Consider the following 26,370-nt stretch of genomic DNA (forward strand, 5'->3'; position numbering starts at 1 on the left):
CATTTTTTTTTTTTTAAGTTGAAGACAACTGTTTGATATAAGTCCTGTTATTATGCAGCCTTCTGCCTGCCTTCTTTTGGAGTCAGAAAGTAATCTTCTGAGACTTCACTGCATTTATCTGAATTTGTTCATAATACATTTAGCCACAAATTAATATTAAGTTAATTAGTTCTAGTTAATATTAGCATTAACTCTTCTACTGAGATCATCAGACTTAAGGAAGTGTTAAAAGCAACTAATGGGTATGATCTTTGGAAGAAAGCAACTTGACTCATTCCCTTCACCTTCATTATTCAGGTAACATGGTCTGATCTTTCGGTAACATGTGTAACGAAAACGCACCAGGAGCTTCAGGAATTCCTACTAAAAGTATGTATTGAAATACAGAAGTGGTGTTTACACTTCAGATTTATAACTTTAGGTGTTGTTTAGGAGAGCTGTGATTTCTGGGATATGATTGCAGAAACAAAAGCAGGCTGCCAGGTTTTGTACTTAACGATTTTATTAACCATTTAAAACGTGTATTGTGGAGATAATAAAATATTTGAGGAGTTTCAGATGACACAAGTTATTTTATGCTGTTTTTATAATTTTAACTATGCACTACCATAAAATTGACTGTACAATCATTTAATATTCCCTACAGAATTAAAGCACAGCTGCAAGTGCTGCTAATTTGCATATTTGTGTCCCTATTAGAATGACTTTAATGTTATATGTTTTTATTGTTTTTAGTTTATTAGGCAGTGTCATAAACTTAACAGTTTTTACTTTTAACATTTTATTCTTTGTCAGAACTAAGGCTGACACGAGGAGTTAGATTTTCATATTCACTGACACAAGGAGTTAGATTTGAGAAAAGCTAGAAACTACTTGTGCAAAATACCTCTGTTCCCAAAGAGAAACTTAAAAGCAGGGCTGTCATATGAGATCCCCTGCATTTCTTGGAATGAGTGTTAAACTGCATGCTTCCTGTAAAAGTGCACACAAGCTTATGAAATGGACTCTCTTAGTACCTGCTTGCTCCCAGGAGTAGGAGTAAGGCAAACGGGATCCAAAATGTACAGTTACAGAGCTGTCACATTGAACTGATTGGTACTTCCATGTGCTGGCCGACTGCTTCCGCTCTGAGAGTCTAGTTAGAAAGAAGGTGGCAGAACTGGAGGTAGACAACTGCAAGCTGTTATGAGCTGCTGAGGTGGTTCTGTGGAGAATGTGCCCAGCTGAAAAATCTCTTTGGTTTGTAGTGGTTTGATAGCCAATCAAAGAAAGAAGGAATCATTATAAACAGTATGATAAAAATTGTATCTTGCTTTAAAATGCACTGTAGAAGTATGAATGCTGATGAGGTCATACGTATTTGTCTGCTGGCTTTTGTTGCCCTTATTTCCAATCTGCCTGTCAGTGTTAAGTAGTACACTCTATTTCATAAAACAGAAAGGAATGGTCAAACTTCCTGATACGAAATTCCAAGTTTGTGGGTATGTAGGAGTGAGATAACTGTTAAGAAAGTTTTCAGGGTAGAAGCATTGATGGGAAAAGCTAAGGTAGTAAATGAAAAGTTTGATGCCTTACATTTAAAGAACCTTCCCTTAGGTGATAAGCATAGAAGGTCATTTGTGTGCAGGAAATTACCTTTGTATGTGGAGGGACAAATGTGCTTGTTGTAGCAAGGCATTACCTGGAGGCGAGATAGTAAACACCTAAGCTTGAGTTTGTCCGAGTCTGAATCAGTTGAATCCCTTTTAATGAAAGCTTTAAAGCAAGAATAGTTGTAGCTGTTTCTTAAGGTAAAATTAAATACAAAACATGAGGATAGGAGGTAGTGTGCTCTTCCCCATGTTTCCGCAGTACCTTTTTGTTTGGTTGACACTGACAAGCACTTCAGTCAGAGATACATGTATTAAAGCCAAAGTGGTCAGAATAACTACTTTCTGTTCAGAAATGTCTCCTTCTGGGTTTGTAGCTACTGCACTTCAGGTGTTGTATCTTTGTACTAATACTAACAGTGTGATTAGACACTGTGTGTGTTAGTAGCAGCTCATGCAGTTGAAGAATTGCTTAGTGCATTGCTGTTATACCACTAGCATGTGTAATAAACAGCTGGCACTCTGTGTTGAGTGTATTCCAGACACAAAAGGAAGATTCTGCTGTAGTGTAAGTTTGAATTGATTAGTATTTTTATTAATTTTGCTTAAAAAATTAACGTCGCTAGCTTTTGTTTATTTTAGTGCATGTTTTGGAAGTCATAAATGTGAGAAATCTTGTAGGGATTTATCTATTCTCTAGGGAGAATTTTTCATTTAAAATTGACATGCTCTTTAGTAGCAATAATTTTGCATTATAAACTAGAATGTCAGTCTTGCTTGGTGGTTGGAAATGGTCATGTTGAATTTTGATTGAAAACTTTGATATTAAGACCCACTGGAGAAGGACTTGCTACTGAGTAATCCCAGTATTGCCCACTGAAACCTAATGCATTAAATAACTTAAAATGTTTTTTTCTTCTTTCTTTGAAATAATTTCATGTTGGTAGTGCACACAGTGCATGCCATCCTCCCTGCTCTTTTGTTCTTGTTATTTTCAGACCCGCTTTCTTTGTCTGAAAAGATGAAAGAAAGAAAACAAAAAAGGCTGTAAATTACTCTGAAAAAGAACATAGTATTAGTAAATTTCTGAATCTCCATCTCCTTTCAAAGAGTGCTTTAAAGCTTTGTATGCCTGGATTTCGTGTGAGAATTTACAGCAAAGTGTTTCTCTAGCAAATTGAATTATGATAATTTGTTGTACTTAAGTCTTCAAATTACCTTATTCAGACTGGAACAATAGAGTTTTTTGGTTGATAACAAAAGATATAAAGACTGATATTGAACAAAGATAATATGTGAAATTAATAATTGACATTTTTAACCTTCTTTCAGCTTCCAAAGGAACTGTCTTCTGAAGCATTTGACAAGACCATTTTAAGAGCACTAAATCAGGGTTTTCAGAAGAGGGAAGAACGAAGGCATGCTGATCTTGAGCCCATAATCAGGTGAGTATTGTATTCTATGTGAAGTGCATTATTTGAAGAGGGATTGGAATCAAACTAGATGACTGCTAGGGACAGTGGAAACTTGCTGGTGTAAATGCAGTTTTTGAAGAGAATGGAAAGGCAGTGATGAAATACATACTCTAGTCATTCATTCTTGAGATTGAGACTCTCAGATTTTAATGGTACAGTATTCTTAAGGAGTAATCATGCAGTTAGAAAAATATTTGTCCTGGGCTGTACTATGTAGCAGTGATTGATAGTCCAGGGAGGAACGTCTTATCTTCATTATACTAGAATATATTAAGAAATATTAAAAACAATAACTCTGAGTTTCTGATTTTAAGTCAGGGCAGGGTGACACAGACCAGCATTTGTAAAAGAATACACAGTGGTAATGAAGCATATACTTAGAATAAAATACAATTCACACATTTATAAAAAGAAGGCCTGGATCTTAAAACATACTGTCTAGTGATGAGAGTACTTGCTAGGATGGGGGACATGTTGTTCAAATCCTGTAACTCAGAAAAGCAACATAAATTTGAGTGTACCTCCCTTGTTCTTTATGTGTTTGTTATAAATCTTAGGTTTGTTCTTTTCTGTTAGGGTTATTCAATCTTACTCAAAATAACTCTAATGATTTATTAGGTTAGGCAGAGCGCCTCTGGAGTACATGTTGAAGTAATCAGGCACTCTTGTCAAGCTCCTGCTCTAAATACTGCACATCCTCGGGTCTGTGCTTCTCACATCATTGGGTTTTGTCTCTGTAGCTTAATTTTAGGAGATGCAAAGCTGTTATGCACTTCAGTCCTTCCCTTCCCAGTTGTCTTTCTTTTGTTCTCTACTATTTTTCCTTTATTGGCTCAATTGCTGGGGTTAAAACTAGATCTATTTTGGCTAATAAACGTTCAGTTTTTAAATGAACAAACTGCTTTGAAATAGAATTTGATTAGGAAGGGTTTATCTACAATACAAGAAGGACAGCAGAATGATTACAGACCTAATTGATTGAGGATACCCTGTAACATATTCCAACTATGTTATAATATGGAGTCGTAATTACTGTTTACAAACCAAGTTGTGGCTGTGCTAGACTACAGTATGAATAATTGTATAATAGTGGCCTTACTGCGTAAAGTTTTTGTTTTCTTACAATGTCAGTTGAGCGTAAATGTGCATTTGAGGGTCTGAATTATGCACCTGATAGCAAAAAATGTATATATGTGGGTTGCTCCAAAAGTAATGTCTCCTATTTATTTCCCTGGAAACTTCAACAGATATAAAGTGCGAAATAACGCTGTTTGATTGAACAGTTTTTCAGCTACAAAACGCTATTTTTCAACACATTTGTCACTGTTAATTGTGCATTGTTGCCAGCAATGATCAAGAGCCTTCATGCTACGCTCATAAAAATCTGCATAGCCATCCAGAACATGGCTTGTCTGGTGCACTGCTGTTGCCACTGCTGAAATGCACCACCCACCACCTCGCTGTGCTCACATCTACTCTTTGGTCTCTCTCAATGGTTTCTGGGCCAGTTTGGCCCAGTTCTGTGACTAACGAGGTTGGGGGGGGGGGCATGGCCCTACGCCCTGGGAAAAGGGGAAGGGAGATGGGCCTGAAAACAAAACAACAACAGTCTGAGCAGGAAAACTAATTTACTAAAAAACATATTGGAATGCAAAACAATACATTATAATACAGTATAATTGGAACTGAAGCTAATTAATCGAATGAAATGAGAAAGAATTCTGAAAACTGAAGGCCTTAAACTAAAGCTGAAGGCGAGACAGGTAAGCAACCTCCACTGCTGAGATGAAAAGCAAAAGAGGAAGTCTTGGGACTTGAGTGCTTTCCCTCTGGGTGGAAAATGGAAATGCAAAGTCCTCTGTGGTATGTAGTTCTCTCCTGAGAGCCAGGTACCCAGAAATTCAGCAGGCCATGGACTTGGATCATTAACTCCTTAACTCCCAATACCTCCTATGTTGTTATGATGTGGAATGCTGATAGCAAAAGATCATAAAACCATGACAATCAGTCTTCATACTTGTTCAGTGAGTGCTGATGATTGTGGGTGCCTTTTTTCCACATGGAGGAATCTAGTGACTTTTACTTCATACGCACTCCCATATCAGACATCATTCTGTCAGACTGTCCCTCTGATGCTATCAGTTACATGGCAACAACATGTAATTGAATATTGGAGGGAAGGTTCAGCCTCTACTGCCACACCACCAACTTTCTCTGATGTCTTCAGCCAGCATAATAAAATAGGAGGCATTACATTCAGAGCAGTCTTCATTTTTTTTTCCTTCCTCTGTCCAGAAACAGAGCTGGGTAGTGCTGACAACCTAAAACTGGAATCCTGGTGTGGGACTGCTCATTATTGGCCCGTTTTGCTATCTGATGCTAATAGAAGTCATTGACCCCTTGGGAAGTGGTTCAAACCACTGCTGAGCAATTTTGAGAATTCTGCCATTTGCAGATAATTATGAAATTCAATCACTGACATTGTAGGTGAATTAAGCTATTTTTTTAACCAAATAAGTGTGTTTAATGAACAGGTACAGTGCTTGGGAAAAATTAATGTGCTGTCTGTGTTCGGTGTACTTTTTTTCAACATTAAGATTCAGTGCTTTTTAATGTTCAGCCTTGCTGAATGTTCAGCTTTTAATGGTCAGCTTTGCTCTTCAGTGGTACTGTAGTATTTTTGTATACTTCCAATGGAATATTACTTGTAGTTTAACAAACTCTTGCTTAAATTTCAGGCAGCTATTTTCAAATACATCACAAGCTTTTCTGCAGAATCAGAGAGTATACAACTTCTTCCAGTCAATTTCATCAGAATCTTTGCACACTCACAGTAAGAATTATCTTAATATTGTTTTATATTACAAAACGTCTATTAAAAGCGATTCTTCCTTTCATTCCTAATTATACTTTTTAAATTACTTATTTGTGTTACGTTGTATTCTACTGGTCATAGTTGAACTTGTTGCCAGTGAGTAGCTTTTTCAGGAGATGCATATGCTTTAGATATTGAGATTGTGCTGTGAACCATCAGATTCTATTCTTTACTTTCTTTCTCCACTGTACCACCATACTGTCAGAATAGGAAAAAATGTACAACATTCTGGTCTTTATCCTTAAAAGGAATCTTAAAAGCACCAAGCTTTCCTGATCTAAATACCGTTTCAGCAGTAGGGCCAGTAGAATTGAAGAGAAGTGCAGCCAAGTATTTTTGACCATTCAGAAATTTAGTTAAAATTTCAAGACATGGAAGGAAAAGGAGACCTCTCTTCATGGCTTTTTTTTTTTTTTAATTTCATTAAAGTTACCACTATCTTTCTTGTGAATCCTGTGAAAATGAATGAGGCTGTTGTATACTTTGGAACAGAAGTCTTGAACTGACACCAAAAAAATCAAATCTGTTATTTATTTCATTTCTTTTGTGAATGAAGGGTTTGTTTTGATATTTAAACTAAGATTTGGTTTGGTTACATAGCATGTGAGTAATGGGATGGCCCTGGCTTCAGAACATACAGTATTTTTCAGAGCACTTGTACTGCAGATTTTTCCTTGGTGGACCTGTCACTTGTGTGCTCTTAGTTGTGCAACCTAAGCTTAGCTTCTCTTTTTGGCTGCCTTAGGGTGAGGTCTTTGTTCCTATCGAATCTTTTCTTCTTTCAGTGCATGGTGACTTAACTGTGACAGTTAAGGCACTGACTGTGAGACCATTGCCTCAGAAGTTGCAGATGTTAGTAGGGAATTGTATAACTCAGTTTTCAAACAGACTGCTTCTCAATGCTTGAAAGAAAATAGAGGAATGGCAGCTGACACAAATTTTATATGACTTGTGTGATGTATCAGATGTATTCTTTCCATGATCAGATAGAACTTTGTGATGACAGGAGAAGCTGTAGATGTCATTTTGTGGTTTTGTTGCTGTTTATAGTAACACTTAAGATGCTCTTGTATGTCAGTTTCATAAACAAGTTAAGCTAATGAAGTCCATGATGGAAACTGACTGGGATTTACTGCTTTAAAAAATTCTGGCCGCCCTTCATTAATGAAAAGCTGCATGGGGAGGAAAGAAATCCCAAACTCTGGGAAGATTTGCATTAATTATAGGCACTCCACACATGATGTACATGTTATAGTCTGTAGGCTATGTCTAGGTGGGAAGAAGTTGTAAGTGCATTTTTGTGCATGATTGTAGTTGTAAAATGGTCTTGACAAATTGTTGAAATGATCTGAAGAAGATGCAGTGCCGAGTTCCATCATAGTGATCTTAACAGCATTATCACAGGGCATAGGTGATTCATGCAGGGTGGTTTGTGCAGAAAGCTGGTGAGGATTTGTCAGATCTAGAACGCATGGCAGATAAAAAAAGAAAAAGAGGAACTTGTTCAGCAGAAAGGAGAGAAAACTTCCAGTGGGCTCAACTTGCCCAGATTAGGATAGGGGATACGCAAGAGTCTGGTGGTTACCAGAAATGTCCACAGCAGTGAATCATGCAGAGGAGTCAGTAGGTCAGGGTTAAGAACAGCATCAGTGAGGCACGTGCCCCCCAACACATGGCTTGGCTGCAGCATATCCAGGCAAAGGCCTCCATTCAAATGCAGTTCCTGAGCTAGGGGATGGAGGCCCTGGGTGAGGCATCTCCCAGCACTCTCACCCAAAGTTACAGATGTGCATGGTGCTCCCAAGCAGGTGAAGTCCTCAGGAGGGGTAGGGGAAAAGACTGTAAAGCCCATTAGTGTGATTCAGGGCCCTGATATTGAGTTAGATATTTAGGAAAACCTTAATGAAGGTAAATAGCATGATGAATATTTAATCATTTTCCATTTTCAATTGAAGAGGGGGACTGGATGACTTCTGTGAGGTACTTCACCATCATGTTTTCTGTAATGCAGCCTAATAGCTGCTCTGCTAAGACAAAAACACCCATCTTCCACTTCATCAGAACTGACGCAGTTAAGCAACGTAGGAATTTTCTTTATTGCTGGCCACTGTTTTCACAGCTTTCCTGTTTAGGGATCTGAAATCCTGCTAAATTCTTACTGTTGCAATTTAGGCCATGCTAACATATTTTGAATACAATTACAGTGTGAGGGGAGATGGAGGAAGCATATTTTTAAGAAAAATGTTACTCCAGTTGTCAAATTGAATGTGCAGAATTAATTGGCAGACAAAGCAGCTGCAACTTAAGTTGGTCTTTGGTCTTCAATCACTAGTGGTGAGGATAATGTATCTTTCATGAAAGTGCAAAAATATTCACTCACTGAAGTACTCAAATGCTACAGGTATGATTTAAAAAAAACTGTGGAATACATTTTCTATTCAGTGGAAGATCTGTATACATTAATTAATAGTTGGAATCTCACACTGAATAATACATTATGTAAGTGTAATTATGTATACTGTCACAGTTCCATTAAAGAGGGAATCAATTGGCTCCCTCCTCATTCATAACATCAATTATTTTAGATGCTTCTTTAGGCTGGATCTTCCTAATGTTTAAAGCTCCTAAACAGTAGCTTGCAGATGTTTTTACCTGCACTAGTTCGGAACTTTTTGAGAAGAGTAGACTCCTGGAGTTGAATGCAGTACTGAACTTAATTCTCTTTCAGAGCGTGGCTGTGGTATTTTTGCAAAAAAAAAAAACAACCTGTAAACATTATTGCCATTTCTTTTTGTCATCCCATCGGACATAAAAAGGCAAAACTAAAACACTGAGGCTGTGTTGTGGGCACTAGAAAACTGTAGCCTGAATTAGGCCTCCTTTGGCACATGAATGATTTAACAGTGAATGAATGTAATTCACTGCATAAAAATTAGAGTGACTGTAGCAGGGCTCTTGCCATTTACAGCTGTAACAGAACTTATTTATAAAAAATCCAAACTGCAATGTAGTACCAGTATTCTTAAAACTATACTCACAATCAAAAGCCTTTAAAATTTCACCATAGCTTCAAAATCATTCTGCATGCTGTTTTTATAAAGAAAAGCATCTCCTCTTGGAGGAGGTCTACTTTGAAGCAGGTGATGTTGAAATTATTGCCACGTGCAAACCAGTACGTTCAGTCATCCATTTCCCTAGTTTCCAGTTTAGTACAAGCATTCAGGAACTGTCCAGTTGTTCGAGATCTATAAAGTTACTACGTGAACTTTATTCTCTGCAGGTAACTTACAACCCTCTTTGAAGACTGTTAAAGCACCAGAACACTTCAAGGAGGACAGTTCAGAAGCTTCAAGTCAGGAGGAAGGTAGTTGTGTACTCAAAGGTGGTTTTTCTCTGAGCAATTTTACCACGCTCAGTTCTGGAAATCATGCAATTGACTGATTCCTTCATTTGTACAGAGCTGAGAGACTTGGATTATGTAAATAAAGAATCTTTGCATACTTTGAGCAGTTTCCTTAGGGAGTTGCTAATAATCCATGTGGTGGGATTGTTTGTAGGCAGTGTGGAGACAGAAGTTCACAGCTCTGTCAAGCAACCAGAAAGAAACATGACAATATACATGAGCCATGTTTGTAGCTTTCCATGTTGTTACCTATTTTTCAGTTATTTGGGTTACAAACTGAGAGCAGCAGTCTTGTGCTATAAATGTGTCAGATTTGTCTAGCTTTTAGTTTCACATGAAAGGATGTTGATGGTTTCCTCTTATTCTTAGCCCGTGCTGCTGGCCAGTTAAGAAGGATTTTAATTGCTTGGGTCTGTAGTGAGCATTGGTTACTGTCTGAAAGCTGGTATTTTCCAGACACCTCAAAAACCATTCACATGCCTGAGCAGCAACAATTTCATCTGAAATGGCTATCAAACCTGTTCTACATTGTTTTGAGTAGTAGACAAGTGTGATCTTCTGGTAGGTGGAAAAGACAAGAAATGGGGCTGGTAGGTGAGCATAGGCACAAGCACTGGCTTTCACAGAATGACAGCACTCTTACCCTCTTACACATGAGTAAGCTTGCAGCTGACCTTCTGTGCCATCAGTAACCCACATGTGCAGTCAGACAAATTTTTCTTATTTCAAAACTGATTACTATTCACTAGGGTTCAGATACACTTAAATAAATGTATAGTATGTTTGGAAATAGCTCAAACAATGCTTTTATATGCTGTACTTAAAAGGAATCTGTTCAATTGATGAAGCAATCAGTGCAATTCAGAACGCCTTTCTTGTTTGTGTCAAGTGCTGTCAGAAATGTAAGAATTAGTATTTTTTTTCAGGTTGCTATTTTTACTTCTGTGTTGTTTTGAGAGGAGTTCAGGTGAAATGATGGCTACCAAGAAGGCTAGTTGCAATTGAGAAAAGTTGCTTTTGTTGAAGTTCAACTGCTGTTTTAAACAAATAGACCTTGTATCCAAGTTTCTTTTCTTAAGTCAATATCTCTCTTTCTTGTTATCTGTAAAGCCTTACTTGCACAGTTAAATTTATGGAGGTCAGAATGCAATACTTCTAGATTGTGTAGACAGTTTAAGATTTATCTTTGTTCACTTTCACAATTTGTCAATAATGTGAATTTTGAGATTAATTTTAGCAGTCCAGAAAAAACTACAGAATTCTATACTTTTCTGATTGAATTAATTTCTTTTCATCCCTTCATACTGGTGAGTACTTACTCACACATGTAGTCCTTATGATTAAATATAGAGGTGAGCAAAATTATAGCTCCTATTTTTCTGTTCTATTCTTCTGTGAAATTGAGGATAAAGAATGTTGATTCTACTGTCTGTACAAACGGATCTCTTTTTTTTATGCAACACCTGCCAAACTGAGCACTAGTTTATTTAATGGATGTGTCTTTGACCAGGTTTCTGGTAGTGGTGGAAAAATGAATGTGCTAGATTGTTCTAAAATAGGAATTGCTTTTGGAATCACACATTTTTGCCTTTTTTTTTTTCCAGATGTAATGCAGCATGCAGCAGTCCACAAGAAACATAATGGAAAAAGTCCTGTTGCCAAGTAGGTACTAGGATGTGATGTGTCTGCTATGTTTCTGCACTTCTACTGTTTTGGGATTTGGTAGCATACAATTCCTCCTAAATTTCAGCTTGCTTGTTTGGATGCTATTGGTTAATGAAATCTCTATTAGAAAGGTATATGCAATGTACAGAGATCTGTTAAAACTCTACTTAAAATGTTATAAAATTAAACTATTTCTAAATCTGTCAGTGTAGGTCATTTGGAACTTCCTTCTTTTCCAAATGTTCACAATTTCTGAATTTGTTATTTTGTTGTATAAGTGAGTATCAAATTTTAATTATATATGTTTCCCACATGCGCACTCACCCGTTTCTGTACAGAAGTTTCCATTGCTATTGATTCTCAGCTTTTCTTCTACAGTTTCAAAGGAGGCTGTCTAGGAAAAGGTAGTCTATCCTTTCCCTTGTTAGCAGCTAAAGCCAGTATGCCTCACTGTTTTACATCGATTGTAAATGGAAGTGCTTCTTACCTATGTTAGGTCATCAGCTTCATGTATTGGAAAGTGTATTTAATGTGAATTCACTTCTTGGTGTGTTTTATCCAGAAACTTCAGAGGTATTTGCACATGATTGTGCAGTATTTTAACTGTATTAAGAGACAAATAGTTACTGTTTTTGCTGTGATTGGCAGTCTTTTCCTATGTTTCACTGTTGCTTTATCTGTAAGATGTATTTATCTCAGGGGAGACAAATTTACCTGGAATTAAAATAATTACCGTATAACCATGGCACAAAGGAGTGTTGGGTGAAAAGAAAGAAGGGCAGGCTCTTTAATAGAGTCTGCTGTGATAGAACAAGGGGAAGTGGTTGCAAATAAAAGAGGGAAGATGTAGATTGCATATAAAATTAAAAAATAAAATGTTTTTTGCAATTAGAATGGTGAGGCACTGGAACAGGCTGCCCAGGGGAGTGATGAAAGCCTCATCCTTTGGGATATTCAAGGTCAGGCTGGATGGGGCTCTGAGCAACCTGATGTAGCTGTAGGTGTCCCTGTTCATTGCAGTAGAGTTGGACTAAATGGCCTCTAAGGGTCCTTTCCAACTCAAATGATTCTATAATTTGATATCTGTGACAACTCAAGTGTTTTCTGTTCTGTTTTTTTTTTTTTTTTAATCCTCCTAGATTCTCTAAACTTCCATGTGCCCAGAAGGAGAATGTGATCTTTACAAAATCTTTGATTATATCAGTGGATAGAAATTCTATTATGAAGTCATAAGGAGTTCAGTTCAAGCTTGTTGGCATGCAGCTACAACTATTAGAATAAGGGTTTTTTTCGTATTCTATTTATAGTAAAGTGTAGTAAAGCTGACTGTAGTTCAGGATCTGTCTTTCATATGAGGCTTTGATTAGAAGAATTTTGATGAACTGAGACAGACATTTCCATAAACCTCTGTGATGGGAAATTACACTGCTAGCTGGTATTTCCTGTTTTAAGAGTGAGAAGTGTTTACTACTTGACTATGGAAGGGCTATTTGTTCTCTCCTGTTGGAGTTAATTTCTACGCTCTGTCTATTTTTGATATTAGTGTGGCAGCCTCATTCTTGGAGGGGTCCAGAAGTTATGGGAATGAGATTGAACAGTAAAAAACTTGCTAGTATTGCAGCTCGTGTGAAGTGATGACATATTTGGCAGCAGCTTCACCTAACTCCATTTGGCAGAAGTTTCTTTAAGTGATCTTGCTCGAGTCTCATGGACTCACGTCTATATTTAGGGACCTCCTTGGGTACTTACCATCTGTTGGAGCTGTTTCTAAAGACATTCTATTGCACACCTTTTAAGTAGCTTTAGCACTTATTTTCCAGAGGTATTAGGTAAGCAGTTGCTGGAACTTTGATGTGTCTTCTGCTTTGGAGGGATCTAGGTTTCTGCCACTGTGGGAACTGAGTAACATTGCACATTGTAGTAACTATCAGTGCCTTGACAGCTGCTCTGAAGTAGAAGACACTTTAAATTTTCAACATGATCATTTAGGTAACAGTTACCCTCAGCAAGTTTGCTGGTGATACAAAGCTGGGAGGAATGGCTGACAAGCCTGGAGGCTGTGCTGCCTGGGCAGGAAGGGTCCAGATGAGGTTTAACAAAAGCAAGTGTAGAGTCTTGCACCTAGGGAAGAATAACCGTGTGCACTGGTACAGGCTGGGGGATGAGCTGCTGGAGAGGAGCTCTGGGGAGAGGGACCTGGGTGTCCTGGTGGATGACAGGCTGGCCATGAGCCAGCAGTGTGCCCTGGTGGCCAAGAAGGCCAGTGGCATCCAGGGACACGTTAAAAAGAACATGGCCAGCAGTTTAAGGGAGGTGATCCTCCCCCTCTACCCTGCCCTGGTGAGGCATCACCTGGAATACTGTGCCCAGTTCTGGGCTCCTCAGTATAAAAAAGACAAGGGAGCTCCTTGAAAGAGTCCAGTGGAGCACTACAGAGATGATAAAGGGTGTGGAACACCTCCCTTATGAGGAAATGCTGAGAGACCTGGGTCTGTTGAGCCTTGAAGAAAGAAGACTCAGAGGGGATCTGATCCACGTCTGAAAATATCTAAGGAGCGGGAGGCAAAGGGACGAGGCCAGACTCTTCTCAGCAGTGTGTGGTGATAGGACGAGGGGAAATGGCCACAAACTGAAGCATAGAAAGTTCCACACAAGTGTGTGTGGGAACTTCTTCCCAGTGCAGTGACGGAGCAGTGGCACAGCTGCACAGAGCGGTGGTGGAGTTTCCTTCTCTGGAGATGTTCAAGACCCGTCTGGACGCCTACCTGTGCAACCTGGGCTAGAGAGCTGCTTTGGCAGGGGGTTGGACTCCATGATTTCCAGAGGTCCCTTCCAACCCCTACAGTTCTGTGATTCTATGATTAAAGTATTAACTACTCATTTTTCTTTGTTTGTTTGTTTTTCCATCCATAGAGTAGTAAGGCATATTTTTGAGTAGTAGATGAAAGGTTTCTAGGTCCTCGTGCCCTACTGGTGCTGTGAGAACCCTGACAGTTTCTCCAGCAGTCTTCATTGAGAAGTGTTCTTGGACCTGGTTAGAAGTTGCTATTGGCTGGCCACGGCTAAGAGAAACTTTCCTGGAAGGCATAATAAGGCTCAAATTAAATGTCAAATGCATTAACTCCCATTTCCCAGCACTATTTAAATCTAGCAATATTCAAGGTACAAATACAAAACAAGAGGGCTATTTTGAAATTGAAATAAACAGCTGCAGCATGATCTGTAAGTAGCAATATGCTTCTTCTCTTACATGTCTCATGAATTTGAAACAGTGGTTATAAAGAAATTCCAGTCTTGTCATTAGTAATATCAAAGGAGGAAGTTTCTCCACGTCTTGTATAACGAAGGCAGACAGAAAGGCTGTGCAGAGACATCCACGGAAATGCTCTCAAGTGCTGTTTTCTATGCATTTTGTTGTTCTGAATTTTGTATCAAATTACAGTAAAGTTGAAAAGTATTAAGGTTGCACACGTTCAGATCATTACTATAGTTAGGTGCACAAGAACTCCTGTAACTTGCATCTTTGAATTCTCTTGAATTTCTAGCATTTTTGAAAGCAGCATACCTCCGTTTCCAAACATAATGCAAAAATGCCTACATTGGTTAAAATAAAAAAGCTTGAATGTTTGCTCGTATTGGTATAACTTGTTTTTTTTTTTTTATTTCAGCAGCACTAGCAGTGCGAAATGTTCTTCACTGGATAGCCTTAACATACAGCACTCTGAGCAAAATGGGGTCATGGACTGGAGAAGGAAAACCTGTATTGTCCCAGAGCTCCCGGAGCACTGTCCGAACATACTTGACCAGGTGTGTTGCTTTTGTCCAAAGCTGTATTCTGAAGGTGAAGAGGTGACTCTCAATTGAGGAGACGGTTTGCTACGTATGGTTACATTTAGCTTTCAAAGGTGAAGAGCTTATTAAAATTGTTACTGACTTAGCTAGGTTAGAAAAGGCCACCTAATTCTTACACTTAACCATGGTCTTTTGAAATATGTTATTTGAGCTCATAACTAAGGTATCACAACTGAATGTATGTAATCAGAAGAGTCTAATGTTCATTTAATGTTGATTTCTAGCCACACTCCTTCTTGTTGTAACATGTTGTCAGCAGAGAATTTTGGAAGCTCTGAAGAATTTGTGTTTGTGCAGTAAACTTGAAGTGATGTGAACAACTAAACTGTGCATCCTGCAGCAGAGAGTCCAGATTAAATATGTCCTTTCTGTTTTTTGCATTACTGAAGTCACTTAAGTATTAATATTCACTGAAAAAAGTTAACAGTTTGAATACCCATTTGGGGAGATTTTTTTTTTCCAATTCTGTCACTTTCTATACAAGTATAGTGGAGAAGGATGATTGCTTATAAATAAAATAGTAATACTGAAACTGAGTAAAGGAAACTTTGAATGTTAGAATTACTTAATTTCTTAATATTGTTTTTATTTTATGCACAGAACTTGGGTACTGGTTGTTTGGAGAGTAGCAAACCACCCAAAACCAGTTTCCTTAATTCACCAAGTAGGGTAATAAACTGATTTGCTTTCAAAGATGAAATGGTAGGCATCACGAAAGCTTGAAATGAGCAAGTTTAAGGCAAAGAAAATTTGATATACTATAACAGGAAAAGCTACTTCCCATTTAGAAGATGTCCAAATACACCATAGATAGATGTTATTTTTGAGTTGTCATTGTTTTTACTCCTTTGCCAAATAGGAGATACAACCAGGAACTACTAATAGTCTACTTGCAGAAAAATGCAGATTCTGTAATTTTTCTGGTATGTTTGTAGATGATACTTTGCAGAATTTAGTTTAGCAGCAATCAGGGCTGAGCACTGGTTTGACAAGATCTAAAAATAACTTGTTGCTATTTAAAAGTAATTTGCCGCATGGGTTCCCTCTCCCCTCAGTTGGATAATTCCAGTTAAACCAAAAGGTTCTGTGTCTGTTTAAACCTTATCATTAACTCTGATGAGACAACTTCTTTTTGAGGAAGAGGCTGCTAGGGGATATTTGATTAAAAATGTTGGTTTGTATCCTCAAAAGGAAAGACGTGGAGCTTACTTACAGCAATAATTTCATTGATATCTTCTGAAAAATTGGAAGTGGTAATTTGATGAGTCCCTTGCTGATCATAGCATAAATGAAGACAATTTACATAATTTGGAAGGCCTGATTGCACTATGCAAATGTTTGTTTGTGTGACTATAGTGCCTATGAGCACACAAATTGTGACTCACAGACCTTTAGGAGATAGTTTTGATAGTTTTATTTTGTGATAGAAATTCTGCTTGTTCACTGACATCCTTGTATTTTCTGCTTAGCATACAGGGGAAAAACGAAGTTTATCTGCAGTAAGCAAGAAGAAGGGAAAGCCACAGCTGGAAAAGTAGGTTTCCATTGTAACCAGTAATTGAGGAACAAAGTGTAATGCATTCACTCTGATAAACAGAGTGTATAGTCAATTAGATGCTTTGTTTTGCAGTTGGTGAAAGAATAGCTGGCATGTTGTGAGGCTAGTCTACATAGAATTCCTCCTAGTTACCTTTACCTATTTGTTTGTCATCTACATCTGTTATTTTCTGTATTAAACGTATATTTGTAGCCTGGAATTACTGCATTTGTTTATCAGTGCATTTGATTTTCATATGTAATTGTATATTTGTAAACATGTGTTTGGAAAAAAACAAACATGACAATTATTTACATAGGGAGAAAGCAAAGAAAGCTGACTGCCGGTTGAACAACAGGACTAATGGAGTTAGAGTTGCAGCATCGCAGCACATCCGTGCAGGGACAGCAAAAGGTAAGGTGTTTCCTTCTCAGCTGTTTGTACAGAACTCAGCTTTGCTCGTTTACTCATGTTGTGCTGCTTCTGTATGAAGTGGAGCAGTCTGAGCACGTGCAGGTCCAGCGTCACGTCGTTAGTGTTCTCTTTGCAGTTCACTGGTTCCTTCTGATGTGGAATTGGCCCATGAGGAACTGCGTGAAAACCGTCTGGGGGGAAATTTTCTTGAACTAGAGTGTGTAAAGCAGGTGACTGCTGAGCTCCGACACAGAGCTGTGTATGCTGCTCTAACAGTTTTCAAGTTTAGGTAGTCCAGGAAAATCCAGAGTCTAGGGCAAAACTTCTATACATAAGTAAGCAATAAACAGCACAGATGTTATTTTGTCTTATAAAATTGAGCCCCCAGGCTTTATGATCAACGTCTGAAGGGCTGCCTTACACTTTGACTTTGCTGTCTCAATGTTTTTGCTACCTCCTAATATTAGATGCAACTTCACCTCTCTTACACTCAATCCTCACAACAGAAAATTGAGAAAGAATTTGCCTTTTGTGTACCACCTAATAGGCTGAAGTGTTGAAAGCATCTTAGAAAGTGCCTTGTCTGGCTTTCATTTATGCTTGGAAAGCAGCCTTTAACTTTTCATATTTTCTTATCACCACTTCTCAAACACGAGAGTTGCAGGCAGACCACGTGCTGAATTACTGTCGTGTGCTTCGTGAGCAGTTTTTGTCTTCTAAAAACAATATTAGGCTCTGATTGAAACTTTCTGAATTCACAGTTCACAAGGTTAACAAAAGCAATATAGTATGAAAAAATGGAAGGTAAGAAATGTGCAAGCAGAAAACATACTCTGCAGGAGGACAGCTGTGTGCATTGTTGCGATTGGTTGGTGTTCTTGTCATGAAAAACACACAAAGTGTTTCCGACTTGATACATTTCAGCGGCTGTGTGGTTCTGTGTGATCCGCTGCAAAGCTCAGAAGGAGCGTTTTGCCTTAGGAGTTGTGTCCACTTCTAACACTCTGACTTTACAGATGTGAAGCTGCCTCCTTGGTAGGAATGGCTAGCAAAGGTTGCTCCAAGAGGAAACTGCAACCCACAATTTGCTGGCAGCAGTTCAGTCTTCAGGGATTATCTTACTACCTGTCTTTGTATGCAGACATCAAAATGTCATCTGATGCAATCTATGGAGAGGTGGTATGGGGCGGGGAGGGGTAAATCATGTTGCAATCTGAATCTCTGCCTACCCTTATATATGGAGACACAGTTTGAAATGTCCTATTTTGAGTCAGTAGCTCTTAACTCCTATTTTCTTCCATTTTCACTTTCTATTTTTAGCTTTTAAGTCATCCCTTAGTTACACTTGTAATTTTGAAGACTTGATCCTTGTGACTAGGACTTGAGGCTTGATCTTTTTGGGATAGGAGGTTGGCATTGCTGTCCCACATTGTATTAGAAATTCAAAACACGTGCTAAAATAATTCAACCAAGTCCAGGTTTAATCCAGGAAAATGGTTGCAAGAATCAAAAATCACAACTTTAATGCAACTTTATAGTAATTTAACCTAAACTGTTATATTTGCAATTGTAATAATAAATTAATAATTTAATTTCTTACATTTACTAATAGTACAAATAAATCCTAATGTTCTTTTTTTTTTGTCCTGGCTTTCTTAACTGAGTTTTTTGGGCCCTGGGGTTTGCTTTACGCTAGCATCTGGCCTACTAACTGTGAGAATGTGGATCTGTCTCGCTGCTTCACCTCTGAGGCAGAACTCAAAAGCCAGAGTATTCTGGCTTTATGCACTTGACTTCACTAATAGTGTCTAAAGCCACCCTGAAATGTAGTTTCCAGCAGATGAGTGCCCTGTGATTCTTTTCAGAATCTAGAAAGCAGCTTCACGCTTTTGTAGTTGACATCTTTTTCCAGAAACAGGTCCTGTTGATGCAGCTTGCTTAAAGCCTGTTTGTGAAGGGTTCACTGTGAAAAGGCATTTGGTTTGATTTTTGCCTGCTGAGTCCACTTTCTGCTTTTGCTGATACTCCCATGGAGTATTTCATCTCTGTGATTGAAAAGACTGTTCGGAGGAAATTACTGTAGTACCATTTTTTAGGCATCACAAAGTTTACGAGGACGGTTCTTTGGGTTACTCTGCATAAATGTGAATTTCCATTGTCCTCTCCTTTGTCGTGAAGGATTCAGTTGTCAGAAATTCGAGGACAAGGCTAGTCCTCAGTGCAAGGAGTCACAACACTGGAAGTACAGGGGACAGATGCAATTAAGTAGGAACACAGGTTAACAGACAGAATTCTGAACTAGCTTGATGTCAGCAAACCAAAGCAATCTTACCTCCATGTACTGAAATTAAAAGTAAAAATGCCTATTTTTATTTTTAGATCTGAATTTGGACACTGGATCTGGCCATGACACGTGTGGAGAAACATCATCTGAAAGTTACAGTTCTCCTTCTAGTCCACGACATGATGGGAGGGAAAGCTTTGATAGCGAGGAAGAAAGAGATAGAGGTTAGATTTATGGAGAGCGTGCATGAACTTGTATATTTCTTGATTAATTTATTTCTTAATTTTAATTAGATTCTCAGTTTTATTACCTGCTTTTATTTCTCTAGCCACAGATGTTTTACACTGTGAGTTTTGTGACTGTACATTTGAGGGCTTCTAGCAAATAGCAGGAGCTATTTGAGTTTTAGGTCACTGTGTAGATGTATGTTGTATGTGATATCCAATTTTTCTGACTTTGGCAGAGTCTTGAGAAATTTCAGCAGTACAGCAAATAACTTGTTTTACATGCAATTGTGCCCAGCGTGTCCGAGAGGTCTTCCTCTTTGTACTGACCGTCACTCCTTCCAAGCCTGAGCAAGCAATATTGATGTCTTTCTAGGAAGATACAAATTCCTGATTTGGCCTGCTCACATTTGCAGATACACCCAAGTCAAAGACACAGTGTAGCTGGCTGAAACCGGGACGCTAGCCAAGCATTTTGATTTAGACAAGTTGGCCTAGTCTGGTCTGGATGACTGAAAATAATTTCGAAGTTAGTGTAATTCAGGAAGACGTAACTATCATTTGCATCATCACATTTATGGAGTTTGATATGGGTTAGTAAGCCCGGGGTGAGACTGAGTATCGTTTCAGGTTAATTCTTCTGACTGACAAATGCTGTTTTCTCCACAGACACGGACAGCAATTCTGAGGACTCTGGAAATCAAAATGCAACCAGGTTTACAGGCTACAGTGCTGTCAGTTCATCAAATATGAACAAATCACCTGCTCAGATCTCTTCAGCAGCTAATGAAAATGGAAGCCTTTCGGAAGATCCTTTGAATGCAAAGTTTCAACACATTTCCTTTATGCCTGCCTTACACTGTGTGATGCACAGCGCTGCCCAGAAGCCTGAAGCAGTTGTCCCTCCCCCCATATCCGCGGATGGGAAGACGGTGGGAATGCTTGTCACCACTCCTGTCGCTGTCTCACCGGTGAGAGAGTCTGCAAATTCACCTCCTGGTGGAATGGGCCCAGTGACTTCTGGCGAGCCTGAGAAACGCCTTGAGCTGATGGCTTCCCCTTTGCCCGTCCCATCCACTTTTCTCCCACACTCTGTCCAGCCTGGTAGCCCTGCTTTGCATTTGGCAATACACAGATTGAAAATGCCCTCTCCACAGGGATCGTCAGAAAGTTGCACAGTTAATGGACCGCAGCAGCCAACAGGAAGCTTAAGTATTGGATCACCAAATACTGCCTTTATCCCAGTCCACAATCCAGGTAGTTTCCCAGGATCCCCAGTTCCTACTACAGATCCCATCGCGAAACCTGCGTCCCAGGTGGTAGGACTGAATCAAATGGTGCCTCACATTGAGGGAAACCCAGGAGCAATCCCTCAGCCTACCAACCTGAAAGTAGTTCTTCCAGCAGCTGGGCTCTCCACAGCAGCGCCGCCACCCCCACCAGCTTCGTACGCTTTGCCAGGCAGCCCCCACGCTACCAGTGTGTTGCCCAACCAGAATACAAACGTGCTCAACACTGTAGCAACGTCCTCGCCGCCTCAGTCAGCCGCTTTAGGAGTCGGTCAGATCCAGTCCTCCATTCCTCCCGCAATACCTACTCACACGCCAGGCCCCGCCCCCAGCCCGAGCCCCGCTTTAACACACAGCACTGCACAGAGCGACAGCACGTCCTACATAAATGCTGTTGGGAACAATAACGCTAACGGGACAATGTTACCTCCGCAGCAGCTGGGATCTGGTCCTTGCGGTTCTTGTGGGCGTAGGTGTAGCTGTGGGACCAACGGAAGCCTTCAGATTAATAGCTATTTTTATCATAACCCACTTCATGGACAAGTCTACAGAGTTCCATCTTTCTTCACTCTGCCATCACTTTGCAATGGCAGCTACCTCAACCAAGCACATCAAAGCAATGGAACGCAACTTCCTTTCTTCCTGCCTCAGTCTCCGTATGCAAACGGGCTTATGCATGACCCGGTAATGGGGAGCCAAGCCAACTATGGTATGCAGCAGATGGCAGGATTTGGGAGGTTCTATCCTGTATATCCAGCACCTAACGTAGTTGCCAACACAAATGGGTCGGGACCCAAGAAGAACGGGAACGTTTCATGTTACAATTGTGGTGTAAGTGGACACTATGCGCAGGACTGTAAGCAGGCATCCATGGAGGCCAGTCAACAAGGTAATCATGATAACTCCCAGCGGACTTGCTTTTGAGTTTAGCAGTTTCTCTTTACCTTACTGAATGTGCTGTTTCTGGTCTTGCAGAAAGGTGTGCGTGCGTGTGTATGTCCTGTGTAAATGGTTGTGCATTAGTGACCTGCTCTAAAGCTGCAAAGTATCTTATCTCTGCTCGAAATTTTTGTGGAACGGCACAAGGTAAAAGAATTCACAGCACCAGGCTGAAACTGAGCACGGTTCAGAGCTGGGAATTCAAACTATACCTGTTCTAAATCGTCATTCTTCTCACTCGTTTGGTTTTGGTATTACGTTGGAGATTTGCGTGTCGTTTCAGTTTTTCCATTCCTGTTTTCTTGGAGAGAATTCATTGGCAAAAAGCAGAGAAAATATCTGTTACTCTCTAAAATATGAGCTTAGATTCTTAAGACTTAGAAGGATTCAAAAAAAAAAAAAAAAAAAAAAAAGAAAACCAACAAACTGGCCGTGTAAGAATTGAACTTTTCTAAAGGTTACCTTTGCACAACCAGCCATCCTCTGTGCCCCATCATGAAGTACACAAATGAAATATGCTTGAACTTTTCAGACAAGTTACAGCAAAAAAGCAGAAACTAGAATTGGAACTAAAAATGAAAGGGACGGCTCCAGTCTTGCGTGCCGTTTCTTCCTCCATGCAAAAACAAACCAACCAACCAACCAAACTCAGTGTTTAAGTGGAACATTTGGTTCTTGGCCTGTGTCCATTCCCACCCGACTTGCGTGGTCGGACTGGAGCAGGGAAGACTAGCCATGATGGGGTCTCCTTTTCTTTGTATTTTTCCAACAAAGGTAAAATGTGGTATCTGCTGTCTTTATTGTTTTTTTTTAACTGATGTTTTGAGCGAGCGGTTGAAAGAAAATAGTCTAAGATCTTAGGACCTAATTTAAATGGACTGGAGGTTATAGTGCCTTTTGAAGAGCATGTCCATTTTGATACCTTGTAGTGGTTTTGTAATCCATTTTAATTGTAAGCAGTGACTTAGCAGTTCTCTTTCCTGTTTTAGGCACTTACAGACTGAGATACGCACCTCCCCCTCCCCCTTCCAATGATACCTTGGATTCTGCAGACTGAAACAAGTAAACATTGCCTACTTAAACTGAAGCTTGGGGAACTGGGGGAAGGTGTGTGTGGGAGGTGGGGGGTGGTCTTGTGTTTTGGGACATTCCCACTTTTATATTCTTTTGGAGTTTTTCATTGCTATCGCACTTCTGTTCCATACAAAAGAAGAGCGCTGAGTCCCCGGTCTCCTCCTGGCTCTACAACAGGCTTGCCTATTGCATGTAATTCAGACACACAGCCAAACAATCAAACAGAGCGTTCGAACCATGCTTTTGCACTGAAGACTTGAGACACGTGCAATGTTTACTGCATCTAAATAGAAAAGTCTCTGACCTCTGACGTCACTGATGGAGCGGCCATATGGTGAAAGAAGAAAGTCGGTCACATTCCCCACCACAATCTTCTTCCTCCCCTTCCCTGTTCTCTTTATGCTGCTGTTTTATTTTCTTTTCCCTGTTTGTCCATGTGGATTTGTTGGGCTTGCATGAGTGTTTAGCACAGTTCATACGGACGCTGCCCGTACTCTAAATTAACGCTCGTGAATTGAGGGGAGATGTTCAAATATCCTATTAGGAGGGTCCAAAGGGACACAGCGTTACTGGATGTGTGCTGTAGTTGATAATAGTACACAGACACAGCTCTCAAGAGTCCCAAATAAATGAAAATACGTAGAGCAGGAAAATGGCTGAAACTGTGTGGACTTGAAGAGATTTTTAAAGACAAACAAGCTGAAATTAACAGATTCTTCTTCCATTGTAGCTTTTTTGCCTGTGTGTTCAGCAAAAAAAAAAAAAGGTGACAAACTGGTATGAGTGTTGTATTCAGTGTGTTTGCATTCGTATTGGAAGTTGACAGCATTTTTTTTCCTTTTTTAAAGCTATTCTACATCGTGTCAACACAGGATGAACGTTACTTGATCAAATAATTTTTTTCCTAAACTATTACAGTGTTGCATTGTACTTAGAATGTAAATGTTTTATTTCAAACTGAACAAAAAGCTATGGTTTTCTACAGAATAGTCAGGTATTAGTATTAGAACCTGTCTACCAAATAGCAAAGTCACTATTTTATAACAATTTACCACTATGCGTAATTACGGTATAATGTGAAAGACTGAAATGAGTGTTAAGATGGTATTAATCATATCAGTATCACAAGTAAGTTTAATGCTGCTGTATTTTTTATTTTATTTTTAAAAGCCAATATATGTACTAAACTGCTTCCAGGTAATATTTGATTTCCTGAAGTGCACTGAGGTTATCTGGAAGACGAGTGTATTTTTTGACTGCTGCATTCAACACCGATGAACAACTACCACTGTATATCCATAGGGTTTGGCATTCCTCACAGTTTGTGACAGAAATCTTTTCTTTTTTTTTTTTTCCTTAAACTAAGAGCTGGTGTCCAGTGGAGGGATGAGATGAAATCAATCTTTGGTTCAGCCGTCTAATAAACCGCTAAGCAAACAAAAAAAAAACTTGAAGAGAAAAGCTTGATTACTACATTTCTTCATAGGTAGCATTTATATTTATAGCACCAGTGTACATTTTGAAACTTTTTTCTTGGATGGGGGGGGGGAATGGGGAGGGAGGGAGGGAGGTAGATGAAAAGCTTTAATTTAAAAAACAAAAATGGAAAAAAAAAGTTTAAGTAGTAAATGAAAATTATTTTGATTAAAATTTTTATTTGATCTGGGTATTTTTGGACCACTTGAAATGAATGAACTGCGTTTGAGTTGAAGTGAGGGTGTTAAGCCACCAATGGACTTGTATTGTGAATTACCTGCCAGTTGTACTTTATGGAACTTATTTTATGATTTAAAATACTGTACTGTAAATAGGAGGTATGTTACCTTCTCTTTATTTGTATGTTTACCATATACTTTGATATTTGAAATGTACTGGAAAGGTCACTTATATTTCTAGAAGAGATTGGATTTTATGCAACCTTTTTCCTTGACTTAACAGCAATAAAAAAAGAAAAAAAGTACCCGCGTGCCAGTACCGTCCTTTACCAGAGCAACGAAACCAAAGTGACAGTGGCAGACATTTAGGAGGGAAGCCTTTTTAACGACAGAGCCCAGTGGTAGTTCTTGCAGACCTGCTGCCCTAGCAAAATGAAGCGGCTCTCCTCGGTTCATCTTCTCGACAGGTGGCAGCAGAACTCCAGCAGCTGAACGTGCTGGTGCTCCTGAGACACCACGCGACGTGCTTCTGTTTTACTTGGTTTCAGCACTTGCATGCCATGAAAAGAAGCTCGTTTGGGGCATTTCTTTGACTAGTGATTTTTGTTCCGTTAGTTTCTAGAGAGTCCTCTCCTATTTATGTACGTTCTCGAAAAATAAGGGTGCTAAGTGTGTATCTGAGATATTTCCCACCTGTTAAAATAGATCAGATCTCGTAGAGGATGTTGAATACCTGGAGAATTGCGGCCAAATGTGAAAGCGGTATCCTAAGAGCTATTGGTCATTAGAAATGGTTTTAGATATTGGTATTCTTAAAATGAGGAAAGCTTTCTGAAATCCGTATGGCTCGCTCGCAGTCCGGGACCACTGCTGAGGGAGTCTGGTTGTCTTTCAGGATACGAGAATCCACAGTGCAGCGTTTAACATTGGGTGATATGCTTGCCTGGGATGACTTAAGCCCAGGAACGTGTTGACCAAGAGATGGAACTTCATAAAGCCATAACTCTTTAACACCACGTGTACATGCTCCCTGACTAGAGCAGAGGGCTGCTGTCCTATGAACCGGGCGGTAAAACAATGTATAAAACTACGTGCTGTGAAAACAGTGTGACTCACTACTCTGATAGAGTAACTGTTTCTTAGCGCTGCGCCAAGTACTGTCAGTACATTCATTTCAGCACTCTACTATTTGAATTTAAATGTTCTTAAATTCTCTCTTATTGACACCGTTTTGTCGAGGTAGGGGATGTTACCAAAATCAAAGTTAAGGATTAATTCATAAAATTGCTTATGATTGGTGAGAAAGTGAGGGTTGCTGCTTTAAAAACTTGTTTTCCATTCACGTTTGGTTTTCAGATGCTTGTTAGAGACTCCTCGGGGGAAAAATGGTGTTTTACATAATAAGATAGGATTTACACAAGCAAATGCTCAGCTTTCATTATGGCAGTCTCATTTTACGCCGCTGGCAGTTTGAAAGCTGAACAGTGGCACTTGCAACAGGTTAAGCCTTTTTTCTTGTTGTGGCTGAGGCTGAGCTTTGGAGCTGGCGACGTGTCTACGTAGAGTAGTCAGTAAGACGTACAAAATTGCGCTGCTACCAAAACTCTTCTCCTTTCTCTGAAGCTCTTTTGCAGAACACGCGGAGGCCCCAGCACGAGGGAGGGCAGCTGAGCAATGGCAAGGCTCCGGGTGAAAACCTCACGGGACTTTGACTCCTTGACATCCAGACCTGCTCTGAGGTGCACACTGGCAGTGATCCCCAGGTACTTCAGAGTGAGCGTGTGAACCGGGACATCTTGGACATCCAGACATCCCCTCTGTCAGCGTGTGGAATAAAGATCTTGAATGAAAACATCTGTTATGCGTGAGGAGGGGAGGGAAAGCTGCAGCAAAAAACACCATCGGGCACTGGCTTAGGCTGAGGGCGAGAGAATTTCACATGGCACTGGGTTTCTGAGCTCAAACCCAGCTCGTAGCAAAGGGCAGCAAATAGGAGATCACATCTGCGTGAGACAAGGAGAGCTGAACTGTGCGCTGAGGCACAGTGTTTCAGTCTAGCAGTTTCTCAGGTGGAGGATGTATAGAATGGGGTGTT

At 39.6% G+C, this 26,370-nt stretch overlaps 1 protein-coding gene across 2 annotated transcripts in view; it reads left to right on the forward strand.

Moving 5' to 3' along the window:
* ZCCHC2 (zinc finger CCHC-type containing 2) overlaps window positions 1-23,180 on the forward strand; it is a 40,508-nt gene extending 17,328 nt beyond the window's left edge. The window contains exons 4-14 of one of the 2 annotated variants that reach the window (XM_065753122.1): window positions 298-369; window positions 2,922-3,034; window positions 5,803-5,897; window positions 9,220-9,303; window positions 10,947-11,004; window positions 14,676-14,814; window positions 16,329-16,393; window positions 16,716-16,810; window positions 19,190-19,318; window positions 19,988-21,496; window positions 22,536-23,180. In XM_065753122.1, coding sequence (XP_065609194.1) covers window positions 298-369; window positions 2,922-3,034; window positions 5,803-5,897; window positions 9,220-9,303; window positions 10,947-11,004; window positions 14,676-14,814; window positions 16,329-16,393; window positions 16,716-16,810; window positions 19,190-19,318; window positions 19,988-21,496; window positions 22,536-22,603 — 2,427 coding nt within the window. In that variant the 3' untranslated portion in view covers window positions 22,604-23,180. The remainder of the gene's footprint in view (window positions 1-297; window positions 370-2,921; window positions 3,035-5,802; window positions 5,898-9,219; window positions 9,304-10,946; window positions 11,005-14,675; window positions 14,815-16,328; window positions 16,394-16,715; window positions 16,811-19,189; window positions 19,319-19,987; window positions 21,497-22,535) is intronic. The other variant, XM_065753123.1, reaches the window with a different exon arrangement.
* Window positions 23,181-26,370: the final 3,190 nt, after the last annotated feature.

Source organism: Cyrtonyx montezumae, unplaced genomic scaffold (genome assembly GCF_038088225.1).
Source record: "Cyrtonyx montezumae isolate F1298 unplaced genomic scaffold, pur_monq_1.0 scaffold_8, whole genome shotgun sequence".
Classification (NCBI taxonomy): Eukaryota; Metazoa; Chordata; class Aves; order Galliformes; family Odontophoridae; genus Cyrtonyx; species Cyrtonyx montezumae.